Below are 14417 nucleotides of genomic sequence, written 5' to 3' on the forward strand. Positions count from 1 at the left end.
AAATACTAGCAAATCGCATACAACAATACGTTAAAAAGATTATACACCATGATCAAGTGGGATTCATTCCAGGTACGCAGGGATGGTTTAACATTCGCAAATCAATCAACGTAATACACCACATTAATAAAATGAAGAATAAAAATCACATGATCATCTCAATAGATGCAGAGAAAACATTTGACAAGATCCAGCACCCATTTATGATAAAAACTCTGAATAAAATGGGTATAGAAGGAAAGTACCTCAACATAATAAAGACCATATATGAGAAACCCACAGCTAATATCATCCTCAATGGTGAAAAACTGAAAGCTATCCCTCTAAGAACAGGAACCAGACAAGGATGCCCACTGTCACCACTCCTATTTAACACAGTACTGGAAGTCCTAGCCAGAGCAATCAGGCAAGAGAAAGAAATAAAAGGGATCCAAATTGGAAAGGAAGAAGTGAAACTGTCACTATTTGCAGATGACATGATTTTATATATAGAAAACACCAAAGAATCCACCAGAAAACTTTTAGAAGTAATAAAGGAATATGGTAAAGTTGCAGGATACAAAATCAACATACAAAAGTCAGTTGCATTTCTATACACTAACAACGAAGTAGCGGAAAGAGAAATTAAGAATACCATCCCATTTACAATTGCAACAAAAAGAATAAAATACCTAGGAATAAACTTAACCAAAGAGGTGAAAGAGCTGTACACAGAAAACTATAAAACATTGCTGAAAGACATTGAAGAAGACACATAGAAATGGAAAGATATTCCGTGCTCTTGGATTGGAAGAATTAACATAGTTAAGATGTCCATACTTCCTAAAGCCATCTATAGATTCAATGCAATCCCTCTCAAAGTTCCAACAACATTTTTCACAGAAATAGAACAAAGAATCCTAAAATTTATATGGAACAACAAAAGACCCCGAATAGCTAAAGGAATCCTGAGAAAAAAGAATAAAGCTGGAGGTATCACACTCCCTGATTTCAAAATATACTACAAAGCTATAGTAACCAAAACAGCATGGTACTGGCACAAAAACAGACACACAGATCAATGGAATAGAATCGAAAGCCCACAAATAAACCCACACATTTATGGACAGCTAATCTTTGACAAAGGAGCCAAGAACATACAATGGGGAAAAGAAAGTCTCTTCAACAAATGGTGTTGGGAAAACTGGATAGCCACATGCAAAAAAATGAAAGTACACCCTTACCTTACACCATACACAAAAATTAACTCCAAATGGATTAAAGACTTGAATGTAAGACATGAAACTATGAAACTTCTAGAAGAAAACATAGGCAGTACGCTCTTCGACATCGGTCTTAGCAACATATTTTCAAGCACCATGTCTGACCGGGCAAGAGAAACAATAGAAAAAATAAACAACTGGGACTACATCAAACTAAAAATCTTCTGCACAGCAAAGGAAACCATCAACAAAACGAAAAGACAACCTAACAATTGGGAGAAGATATTTGCAAACCATACTTCTGATAAGGGCTTAATCTCCAAAATATATAAAGAACTCATGCATCCCAACAACAAAAAAACTACCAACCCAATTAAAAAATGGGCAAAAGACCTGCACAGACATTTGTCCAAAGAAGATATACAGATGGCCAACAGGGACATGAAAAGATGTTCAACATCATTAACTATCAGGGAAATGCAAATCAAAACTACAATGAGATATCACCTCTCGCCCATCAGAATGGCTATAATTAACAAAACAGGAAACAACAAGTGTTGGAGAGGATGTGGAGAGAAGGGAACTCTCATACACTGCTGGTGGGAGTGCAAACTGGTGCAGCCACTATGCAAAACAGTATGGAGATTCCTCAAAAATTCAAGGATAGAACTACCATATGATCCAGCTATTCCACTGCTGGGTATTTTTCCAAATAACTTGAAAACACCAATGTGTAACGATACATGCACCACTGTGTTCATTGCAGCATTATTCACAATAGCTAAGACTTGGAAGCAACCGAAGTGCCCATCAAGTGACGAATGGATAAAGAAGATGTGGTATATATACACAGTGGAATACTACTCAGCCATAAGCAATGATGAAATCCAGCCATGTGTGACAACATGGATAGACATTGAGGGTATTATGCAAAGCGAAATAATTCAGAGGGAGAAGGTCAAATACCGTATGATTTCCTTCATTAAGTAGTAGATAATAACAACAAGAAACAAACACATAGAGACAGAGATTTGATTGGTGGTTACCAGAGGGGAAGGAGGGAGGGATGGTAAAAGGGGTGATTAGGCACATGTGTGAGGTGATGGATTGTAATTAGTATTTTGGTGGTGAACATGATGTAATCTATGCAGAAATAGAAGTATAATGATGTACACCTGAAACTTATACACTGTTATATACTGATGTTACTGCAATAAAGAAAAAATTTAAAAAAAAATTCTATTTGGTCTGAGAACATACTTTGTATGATTTATATTCTTTTAAATTTCTTAAGATGTGTTTTATGGTCCATGATGTAGTCTACATTGGCAAATGTTTCATGTGAGCTTGAGATGAATGTGTATTGCTCTGTTGTTCGATGAAGTATTGTGTAGAAGTGAATTAGATCCAATTGATTGATGGTGCTGTACAGTTAGACTATGTCCTTACTGATTTTCTGCCCACCGGATGTCCATTTCTGATAGAAGGGAGTTGAAGTCTCTAACTGTAATAGTATATTCATCTATTTCTCCTTGCAATTCTATTAGTTTTTGCCTCATGTATTTTGCCACTCTATTGTTAGGTGTATACACATTAAGGATTGTTATGTCTTCTTGGAGAATTGACCCCTTTATCATTATATAATGCACCTCTTTATCCTTGATAATTTACTTCCTCTGATGTCTACTTTGTCTGAAATTAATATAGCTGCTCCAACTTTCTTTTGATTAGTGTTAGCATGGAACATCTTTTTTACATCCTATTGCTTTTAATCTATCTGTGTCTTTTACTTAAAATGGGCTTCTTGTAGACCACATACTGTTGGGTCTTGTTTTTGTTTTGTTTTAGTCAACACTGACAGTCTCTGTGTTTTAACTGGTGTATTTAGACCATTCATGGTTAAAGTGACTACTAATTTAGTTAGATTAATATTTGCCATATTTAACTGTTTTCTATTTGTGCCCTTGTTCTTTTTTTTTTCATCTTCCACTCTTTATCTGCCTTCTCTGGTTTCGATCGAGTGTTTTATGTGATCCCATTTTCCCTCATCTCTTAGCATATCCATTTTGTTTAAAAAAATTTTCTTAGTGGTTGCCCTAGAGTTTGCAATATGCTTTTACAACTAATCCAAGTCCACTTTCAAATAACACTATACAGCTTCATCCATAGTACAAATACCTTATAACAGAATATCCCAATTTCTCTCTGCTGTCCCTTATAACATTGCTGTCATTAATTTCACTGGTCAAGCTATTTTCACTGAATACATTGTTGCTATTACTATTTTGAACAAATTATCTGTTAGATAAAGTAATTAAAAAAATAAAATATTTTATTACCTTCATTTATACACTCTTCCTTTCTTTATGTAGATCCAAGTACCTGAGCTATATCATTCTCCTTCTCTCTGAAGAACTTCTTTTAACATTTACATGTTCAAGGCAAGTCTACTGATGACAAGTCTTTCAATTTTTGTTTGGCTAATAAGGTCTATTTCTCTGTCACTTTGGAAGGACAATTTTGGTATACAGAATTCTAGGCTGGTGTTTTTTTCCTTCAAAACTCTAAAAATTTAATTCCACTCTCTTTTTAATTGCATTGTGTCTCAAGAAAAGTCTGATGTAACTCTTATCTCTGTTCCTCCATAAGTAAGGTGTTATTTTCTATTGGCTTTTTTTTTTTTTAGGATTTTCTCTTTGTCTTTGATTTTCTGCAGTTTGAATAGGATATGACTATGTGTAGATTTTTTGGTATTTTTCCTGCTTAGTATTCTCTGAACTACCTGGATCTGTGGTTTGGTGGCTGTCATTTATTTTGGAAAATTTGTATCCATTATTCCTTCAAATATGTCTTCTGTTACTTTCTCTTTCTTCTCCTTCTGGTATTCCTATTACACATATATTACATTTTCGTAATTGTATACAGTTCTTGTATACAATTCTTGTTCTCTCTCTCTCTCTCTTTTTTTTATTCTCTTTTTCTCTTTGCTTTTCAGTTTATGAAACTTCTATTGACATATCTTCAAGCTCATTGATTCTTTGGCCATGTTTAGTGTCCTAATGAGCTCATGAAAGGCATTCTTCATTCCTATTGTAGTGTTTTATATTTCTAGAATTTGCTTTTGATTTTCTTAGGACATCCATCTTTGCTTATATTACCTATCTGTTCTTGCATGTTGTCCACTTTTCCCATTAGAGCCCTTAGCATATTAGTCATGGTTATTTTAAATTCCTAGTCTGATATTTCCAACATCTCTACCATATAAGTCTGGTTCTGATGCTTGATTTATCTCTTCAGACTGTGATTTTTCCTTTTAGCATGCCTTGTAAATTTTTGTTGAAAGACAGATGTGATGTATCAGGTAAAAGTGAGGTAAATGGGCTTTTAGTGTCAGGTTTTATATTTATCTGGCTAGGAGTTAGGTTGTGTTTGCTGGCTGCTGCAGTTGCAGGTGTCAGAAGTTAAATTTCTTCTAGGGTCCATGTTTTTCTTTCCTCTGTTGTCTTGGGTTTCCCTAGAGACACTTTCTTAAATAGAGTCTAGGCTTCCAGTTCTGTCAGCTGTAACCTCCTGTTGTTGTACAGGAGGGCAGTTGATGTGGTGGTAATGTGGTGGGGGAGGGGAAGCATTCTGTAGTCCTATAAAGGGCCTCAGGCTTAGGGTACTTGTGCCCCTCGAATATGACCTTCATGAGTGCTCCTCAGCTTTTTTCTCGCATTAGATGAGCAGAGAAGGATAGAAAAAATTGGAGTTAAGTATATGCCTTCCCCTACACTGAAGGCTAGAGGAAGACAGTTTTCAATATTTCCCTTCCCCCAGTTAGGTTACATTCTGGGAAAACAAAGTCAGTGAGCCTTAGGGCCCATGGGCTCTGTGGTTCAGAACTTCAAGGTACAAAGGCTACACTGTCCCAGGACACTTGAACCTTATAATTCTAGAGCCCCAGAGTACTATGGTTTGAAAATGCTGCTTCCAGAACTTTATGGATTCAGGCTCTAAAGTCAAAATCTCTTTGGCCTATGGCTCCAGTATTCTGTTTCAAGGCTGCTCTGGTAGAAGGGCCACAAGATTTAAATCTAGATGGACCCAGGACTCTATGGTTTCTAAGCACTACAATGCCAATGCCCTGTATTTTTTTGGCTTTGAAGTAAAACAAAAACAAAAACCCATGGCCTCTGAGAGGTTCAGAGTCTAAAATGACTAAGGTTTTATTTTTTTGACTCAAGTTTTATGATACCAGAGTACTCTAGCTCAAAGGTTCTATGACTCTGGGCCCTTATGAGACCTGGAGTTTTGTGGCTGAGGGTCTCAATGGTTTCAGGCTCCATAATTCAACATTTCAATGTTCCCAGGATTCTGTGGCTCCAGGTCTACATGGCTCCTGATATGTAAGGTACCAGGACTCTAAGGTAGGCCCAGGCCTGTAAGATCCAAGGGTGATGGGATGGTAGGGTCTCTGGCCCCAGGGAACCACTGTTCCGGCACTTTCTGCTTTTTGAGCCTTCTAAAAAACAGAGCTATGAAAGGTCCCAAAGGTCCTTGTTACCTGTTTCATCTTGGTACCGAACATGAGCCGCCACGTCAATAACTAACACCACATTTTTCTCGACAGGTGGGAGGCCTCTGGGAGCAAAGTAATGCATAAAATAGCCATCGTAAATCTGGACAAAGGAAGTGAAACTAAGAACCGTGAAAGCCAGTCTAAATCAGGAGTCTCTTATTCTTCCGCATAACACCCTGCTCTTTTCCTTTCTAGGCTTTATCTATCACTGTTTCCAGTTAAGTAGGCATTTGTGCGATTGTTTGTTCCATGTCCATCTCCTCCACCAGAACTGTATCTCTGCTGTTCAGGCTGTCAGCCCAGGGCCTGCCCCAGAGCTGTGGAGTGAACGAGACTGGCTGTGGCCCAAGGCTCCAAGGATCAGGATCTCTGTAATATGTGAGTTCCTGTCTGTGAGAGCTGGGCTTGCACAGTCTTGAGGGTCCCTAGGGACATTTTTGCCTGGGCTCCAGGAACTGCAAGTATTGTTTTAACCTCCCTCTATAGAGTGAGCCTGGGGCCCGGCTCCATTGCTGCCAGGGGCTGGGAGTTTGCAGGGCCTCCCTTTCCTCCTTAAACCTCCTCTCTGCTGTTGCTGGGCAGAGCAGGGAGGGGAGGAGGGAGCAGAGGCTGAGTGAGCTGTTTGTTCAGAGAGGATTGGTCAGACCAGGTGCAGATGCCTTGGGCTGTCGGGGGTGTGATTGGCTGCTGACCCCCTTCCCCCACTCCATCTCACCCTCTGCAGAGCCTGGGGGCTGGGACAGCTGAGGGAAGGGCAGGGAGGGAAGCTGGGAGGGCCCCCAGGACCAGAGTCAGCTCAGCCTGGGGAAGTATGGGTTTGCTGAGGGTCTGTGCTGCCCAGTAGCCTAAAGCAGGCTCTGCCCTGGGATAACCAGCTTATTCTCCTCTCTGCCATTCAGGCAGTCTCTGATCACAAGGCTGTACACACTTCTCCTCCTCTCTCGGTGGGAGAAGGAGGAGATGGGAGGGCATCTTTCTATTCCTCTCGACCTCAGCCTTTAAATTAATTCACAAGTGCAGATGCAGCCTCTATCTCCACTTTCTCCTGGCATTCTACAGCATTTCCCAAAGGGTTGGGTTGAGCATCCTGCCACTGCCCAAGCCAAAGGCAGAGTCCAGCTGTCCCCCTCTGTTCCTCCCATACCTGGGTAGGTGAGAGTTTCTTGGGAAAATGACATGCCTACCTCTCCATGGTCCCTTCCTCTCACTGGTGACCCCACACCTCGTATCCTATAAGCCAGAGGCATGACCCAGGTCATCAACCTCTCACACTCCCTCAGCTGTCGTGACACCCTACTCTCAGGAAATGTCTCCCTTCCTTCTTCATGAAGAAAATTAAGGGCACCAGGCCATGTTTCTTGGACTGCCTGCCCCACCCCTTGCACAGGGTCTACATCCCCATACACCTCTTCCTCTACTTAAGGACAAAACAGTCCTGCCCCAGACCCCATGCACTCTGAGCCTCCAGCACCTCCTCCACCAGTCAGGCCCCTTCTCTCCAACCCACCCCACACACCCTACCGGGACTTCCTTAGAATATAAGAATGTTTGTGTCTTTTCCATCCACTAAGACAGCCCCCATTGATCCCAACCCCGCCCAAACCTCAAACCAGCTTCTCTCCTCCCTGTAGCAGGCTAAAGTAATGAAATCAGCACCTGCAGTGGTCTTCTCACCTTCAGTTCACTCCTCTGCCCACCACAAACTGCCCCCCCCCCACCACGTACTGACACTTCTCTCACTAAAGGCAACAATGACTAGTTGGTTTCCAAACTCCATGAGGGTATTTTGAATCTCATCGGACTGCACCTTCCTGATGTGTTTCACAATTGGTGGTCACTTCTGGTCCCCAGAAAATCTTTTCCCCTGGGATTCTGGGATAGAGAACTCTCCTTATTCTCCTACCAGCTCTCTGGCCTGCCTGATGCAGTTGCTTTCCTGGGCTCCATTTTCTCCCCCTGTCCTTTAAGCAGTGCTTCCCAATATTTTTCAGTCACAGCATGCAAAGAAAATGATCATCTTTTTGTAGCACAATGGAGGGAAGTGGTGGCGATTTAGAGCTCTGAGCAGGCTGTTGGCAGTTGGTGGGGTGGGACACCCTGAAGGCTGAGGAGCTATAGCTCCTGGACTGGGAAGCTCTGCCTTAGCAACTGCCATCCTGGATCTGCTCTTCTGGCTGTACACATTGTCCCTGGGTCACCCACCTAGCTCTCTTGGTTTCAACCCATGAATCTCCACTGATGACTCCACATCTCTTTGTCCGGTGCAATGCTCTCCACTCTTCCCCCTCCACAACTGCATACCCACCCACCGTTGGACCTGTTCCCTTGGATGTCTGAAGATGCCTCCAATGTATCTTGCCCAAACAATAAATTCATTATCTTCCCCCCATCCTGCCCTTGTGCGCCTTTGTCATTTAGAGGTACCATCATCCACATGGTCACTCTGGATACAAACCTGAGTGTCACCCTTGAATCCTCCTGTACCCCTCACTCCCCACATCCAATCAGCCACAAATTCCTGCTGGTTTTATCTGCTGGATATGTCTCAGGTCCACCCGTCTTTTCCATCCCAAACTAACAAAGCCCAAATCAGGGACTTCTTTCTCTCTCGTTTCCCTGCTTCTATTGTGGCCCCTCCCATTCATGCATCTTTGCAGCAGCTGCTCAGTCTGGTCTTTCTAAACACTAACCGCATAATATCATTCCTCCTCGTGGCTCCCTGGTCACCTTCAAGACAAATTTCATGTTCCTTATCATGCCCCTGCAGCACTCCCTGCCTTCAGACTCACCTCTCATCATTTCTTGTGCCTCAAATTAATGCTCCAGGAACTCCAACCCACTTGTAGTTCCCTAGACACCCCTGGATATTTCCAGCCTCCATGCCTTGTGTCATGCAGCCCCCAGTTTGCTAGAATACCTTTCCCTTCTCACAGCCCCCCTCCTAACTTGGTATACTTCTTTGCATTCTTTAACACCTAGGTCAGTCTTTACTTCCTCCAGGGAGTCTTCCCTGAGTTCCTTTCCCTTCATGATGGCTTCCATCATACTTTGTGCTGTCACTGAAAGAGCACTTCTCATCTTGTGTCAATATTGTCTCTCTCTGTTTCACCCAGAGACAGTGAATAAAATCTGTGTGTGATTCGCTTCAGGGTTCCCGACGTCAGCCAGCACTGGGCTTGACACAGGTTAGGTGCCCAGGGAGTCCTGACTGAGTGAATGAAGGGGTAAATGTGCTGGGCTTTGAAAGATGGGCATACTCAGTAGGAATGGGAGGTGAATTGAGGGGTTCTTGGTGGGGGACACAGGAGGCAGTGCACACAGTGGATGGGATTATCATCGGTCATACTATTTAATGCCTAATTCCATCTGTTCTATCTGTATTTCTACTCCAGGCAATGGTAGGGTAGGTAAAAAAAATGGACAAGCAGACAAATACCTCAATTAACAAACACACATGACACAACACTAGGTTAAGGCCCCTGCTGCCACCTGCTGGCAGGGTACCCTCAGCTCCTATTCTGAGAGCGTGAATTATTTTTATTCCTCCTACACAACAGACTGTGCCATACCTCTCTGCCTCTGCACATGCTGTTCCCCCTCTCTCTGCATGCATTTCCCTTCACCCTATTGGCCCAGGGAGAGGCAGAGTCTAATCATTTTTCCCATGCTAATTTAAAGGCCGGCTCCTTTAGGCAGGCTTTCCTGAACCTCCTCAGTGGTATCCTCACATAACCCATTACAGATTTATACACAGCACTTAGAACATTTTATGACTGCTATGGCTCTATGTATCTGACTCCTTCAGGACTGGCACATGCCGGAGGGAAATTAGGGGCTGTGCTCAACTCATTTCTGAGTTCTCAGAGTCAACGAGGACAGGACTGGGCTAGCGTTACTCTGCTCAGTGGAGATGTATCCACGTACGAATGAATGAATGAATAAGTGCACGAGGAGAGGTGCAACCAAAGCGCTGTATTAGCTCAGAGCAGAGAGAAGAATTCTGAGTTGGGTGAGATCACCAGGGAGGTGGCATTTGAACAAGGTCTTTAAGGACGAGGAGGACACTGACCAGTGGAGAAAGGAGGGAGAAGACATTCCCAGGACAGCAGAGAGTATGAGCGAATGCTCAGACACGGATGAGTGGCAGGTTTAGGTGTTTTGGGAGAAAGGTGTGTGTTGTGGTATGTTGTGGTGTAGGGCAGCCGGAGGGTGTTTTGTGTGGCTCGAGGTGGTGAGAGGTGTGGCGGGAAAGGCAGACTGGGACCAGACATCTCAGGCTGCTGTGCAATCACTGCCGTCAAGCCAAGGGTCTTGGACCAGTGCTCTACCTGGCCCCCCGCCTCGGTACCGCATGGGACCCCTCCAAGTTCTTCATGAGTGTGTGAGCTCAGAACTTAAGGGCTCCCTGTTTAGGCAGATGGTTCAATGAGGCAAAAAGAATTTTTAAAACTTAGAGACAGCAAGAAATTCCAAGAGAACGTGAGAGTACAGAGCTGCTGAAAGTGTGAGGGCCCATGAGTGTGAGGGGCCAATTACTGGTCAATGGTTCACTTTCCAAAAGGACTGGTTAAGAGTGGGCTATGACTGGATTCAATTAGGAATGGATTCATTTGGAGCCTGATTCAATTTATAGAGTTCCAGGTCTCCAACCCTTTGAGGGAGCACATGTGCCTCCAAAGGTGTGAAGTCACATCATCCTGTCCATGTTCACTAGTTATCACTGATCCCTAGGGAGAACCAAATGAGCAACTTGTGGAGGCCAGGTTATTGCCCAGGCCTGTCTGACTCCAGAGTCCATGCTCTTTCCATTCCCCTAGCCCCCTCACCGGCACATCTCCAATGATGTCCTCCATGACTACATCATACTGGACCATGAAGTCTGCCATGATGCCTGAGCTGGAGAAGGCAGACTGGTCTTGCAGTGTCGGGCAGAAAGTGATTTGGACACAGCTCTCTCCTCTCTCAATCCTGGTGGATGGGGGCAAGTCAGCCTCACCTGTATGGGTGGGGAGGGTTGAGGTGGGGTGGCATGGAGGGTTCACCAGGCAGAAAGCCAGGTAAAGGGACCTCAAAAGGGGCAATATCTGGGGAGGGTGAGAAGTAACCCCCGCACCATCTGCTGCTCCTCCTGCCCACGATGCCCTTCCACTTGCCCAAATGCCGTGCTCCTCTTGAAATCCTACAGCCAGCTCCTCCTGCTCTGCCTCTTCCAGCAAGCCCAGCCTGACAGACCCAGCCGTCCCCTCAGCTCCCAGGCTCTGGCAGTCTGACCCTCACTCACAACCTCACCCTGGCTCACTTGCCATCCATCCTGGGGCCCAGTCTCCGGAGTAGTGTCACGTCCCCAGGTAGACCAGGAGCCTGGGTCTCCCCCCAGAGAGGCCATGTGGTATGTGTTGTGGAGAGATCCAGACATGCAGACAGGGCCTAGGTCTCCTCCCATGCCCCCTTACTGCTGTGGGAAATTGCAGTCTAGCAAGGTTCCTCTCTGGGATAGAATTTCATGTCTTCTCTTCCCCATCTGCCTTCTGATTCTCAGAATCACGTGTGGGAATAAGCCTTTTAGCGCCTCACAAAATCACAGATGAATTTCTAGTCCCGGATGTTTGCTGGGCTGGCCACAAGATCAACTCCTCTGGAATTTCAGTCCAAGACAAATGTCCATTTAGACATGTCTCTGTGCCTCCTTTTTTCAAGAAAATGGAAACTTGGGAACTCTGCTCCCCTCCCTTCCTGCTACAGCTGTCAGGAAGCTTAGGGGCAAACTGAGCCCCATACTCTCTGGAGGCGCCTGCTTACATACATTCCCTTGGCTTCCTTCCTTTCAGAGGTCTTTGTTCTGTTTTATCCCCACAGGATTGGCTGTACCCTCTGTTTTAACCTTTAATGAGAAGGGGGAGGGAGCTGCCATTTATAGCTTAGCGCTAAAGAATGCAGGCTCCAAGGACTCAGATGCTGCCTGAGGGCCCCTGGACAAGTTAGTCACACTCTCTAAGCCTCAGTCTCCTCATCTGCAGCACAGAGATGATAATAGCTCCTATTTCATAGACAGCACTTGTGGGGATTAAAGGAGACCATTCATGTAAAGCATTTGGAACCATACTTGGATCTTAGTAAGTGCTCGATAATGCTAATGATTACAGTTATCATCAAATCTTCATTACTCTGTACCAGTGATTTGCAGGGAGGAATTTTCTCAAATTCTCACAGTGGTCCTCAGCCATAGATGGCATCTCCCCATCGTACAGATGGGAAAAGTGAAGCAGAGCAACTGAGTGATTTGCCTGTGTTCCCACCTTAGGGGAAGGTCAAAGCTGGGATTTGAACCCAGGTCTGTGTGCCTGTTTCTCTCCTCTACGTGCACCACATGTAGGGGTCAGCAGGGTCAAATTAGGCAGAATCTGAAAAGCTAAACTGTTTGGCGTGGGTGGCCACATGACGTGAGTGATTTCTCTGTGCCTGTCCACTCGTCTCTCAGAGGAGGTGGCTAGGCCAGCTCAGTGGTTCTCCAACCTGGCTGAACATCAAGTTCACCTGCAAATTTGTCAGAAACAGATTCTTGGGCCCCTCCCCAAGGTACTGAACCAGACTCCAGAAGGGTCGGGTCCAGGAATCTATATTTCTAACAGCTCACATAGTGATTCTGATGTAGCCAGCCTGGCCTTTAAACACCTCTAGAAGAAATTTGAAGCATGGCTGGCAGTCAGGACATCTCTCTGGCCTGCAGGGCCTGAGATGATATCCTCCAGGGCTGCCTGCACTTCACACTGTCCTCCCATTGCCCTTCCGTTCTCAGTGGTGATTCCAGAGGAAAGCAAGATTTGGCCATTGCAGCTTCTGTAACCCTTACTGGAATAAATAGAGGAAGTTTACAGGTCAACTCATTCAGTCATTCCTTCATTCACACTTATTTACTGATTCATTCATGCATTTACTCCCATTACATTCACCCACTCTTTCCTTTACTCACATATTTACTCATTCTCTTTTTCACTCACATTCACTGTCTGTGTCAATCAGAATGCTGTCAAAAAACAGATGGCACACTCAATGTGTAAACTGAAGATAAATTAGTGAAGATGTAATTTTCAGAGGTGTCGGCAGGGTTAAGGGAACCCACAAGTGATGGTTAGCTAGTTGAGGACTGTATCAGCCAAAAGCCATTACCACCCCAGGAATGGAAGCGTCAAGGGGAGGTAGCAGTCATAAGAAAGTGGTGAGATTTATAGCCATGGAAGAGGGGCTGCTCATAGGAGCTTATGGCCATGGTTAGGGGTCTTTAGACATGGCCAGAGCACAACCCAGTGGATAGGGAGGCATGGGAATAAATACCCCAAACTCGCCCTCTGACCACCCTCCATCTCACGCCAATGCCTCTTGTTTGCAGAACAAGGAAGCCCAGAAGATGCAATCAACAAAAGTCAATGTTGGGGCACACAGTGGGATGGACATGGGTCTAGAAGAGCAAATGGGGAATAATGAAGAGAGCTCCCTACCGTCAGCCCCTGAGCTGCCCTGGCTCCTGCTTGGGCTGGCCCAGCCACCTGTCCTACATCAAGATCTTTGATGTGGGTATGCGCTACATGGTGAACCTAGTGCAGGACCACATCCAGAGTCGCACAGTCTACTATCTCATGAACGTCTATGTCACACCTCGCTCCATCTACCTATGTTGGCACTGTGAGAGTGAACTCAGCCTGAGAGGCTGCATCAGAGGTGACTCTGGCCTCTCAGCTAGAGGCAAACAGGTAGGGAGGGCCCCACGCACCCAGAGGGTGGAGCTGGCCCAGGTGGACCGCGGGTGGGTGGGTGGCTACTGCTTGGGTCCTGAGGATGGGGGGACTCAGTAACAGGGTAAGAGCAGGTTCTGGTCACTCTCACCCTTCCACCTTGTCAGCCACTCAGGCTTCACCCATCCTTGGATGGCTCCCGTGTGCCGACTGCATCTCCAAGTCCGATAGCTTGGTCCTGGCACTCCAGGCCTGCCCAGATCTGGCTGCTCCTTCAGCCCCGTTACACTGAGTACCCTTTGCCCCTGCCTGACTCGTCCCTTCATCTTTCTTACAACTCTGTGCCTTAGCTTGTGCAGCTTCCCCCACCTAGTCTGTTGTCTTCTGTCAGCTGGTGAGCATCACTTGCACAGACAGCTGCCTTGAAGTGCCTCACCCTTGAATCCACCTTCTCCTCCTTTACTCAGGGCTGATGCTACACCCCCTCCCACCACTGCAGGTCATCACAGTGTCAGCACTTGTCCCCCACCAGTTACGAGTTCTTTCCTGCCCTCCCTGCCCCACCCACTTCCAGGGCCCAGCTCCTGCTCCATGGTCTGGTCCAGGAAGCCCTCCCCTGTCCTCTCCTGCCCTCTCAAGCAGGTCATCATGCCCTGGGCTCCATCTCTCCCAGTTCTGGTCCATCTCTGACTCTACAGCATGAGTCTCTTCTGTCCACCTGAACATAGTGACCTGCACATTATTGGTGCTGGCTAAATAAAGGGACACATTTTCCCCTGCATTTGGTCCTGGGCCTAGGCTTGTTAGCACAGGTATTGTTCTTGCTAGGAGGATGGGTGGGGTGGGAGAAGTGGGAAATGGGGTGCAGGAGGGAGGGAGAGCCCTCATTTATTGGACACCTGTGCACAATCATGGCGCCATTTG

At 45.4% G+C, this 14417-nt stretch overlaps 1 protein-coding gene across 1 annotated transcript in view; it reads right to left on the reverse strand.

The window, feature by feature from the left end:
* ITIH6 (inter-alpha-trypsin inhibitor heavy chain family member 6) overlaps window positions 1–14140 on the reverse strand; it is a 29184-nt gene extending 15044 nt beyond the window's left edge. The window contains 4 exon segments of the mRNA XM_087426435.1: window positions 5749–5773; window positions 5775–5863; window positions 10590–10759; window positions 14062–14140. Coding sequence (XP_087282561.1) covers window positions 5749–5773; window positions 5775–5863; window positions 10590–10759; window positions 14062–14140 — 363 coding nt within the window.
* Window positions 14141–14417: the final 277 nt, after the last annotated feature.

The sequence above is a fragment of the Ceratotherium simum genome, chromosome X, assembly GCF_057802395.1.
Source record: "Ceratotherium simum simum isolate JZ-2026a chromosome X, ASM5780239v1, whole genome shotgun sequence".
Taxonomy (NCBI): domain Eukaryota; kingdom Metazoa; phylum Chordata; class Mammalia; order Perissodactyla; family Rhinocerotidae; genus Ceratotherium; species Ceratotherium simum.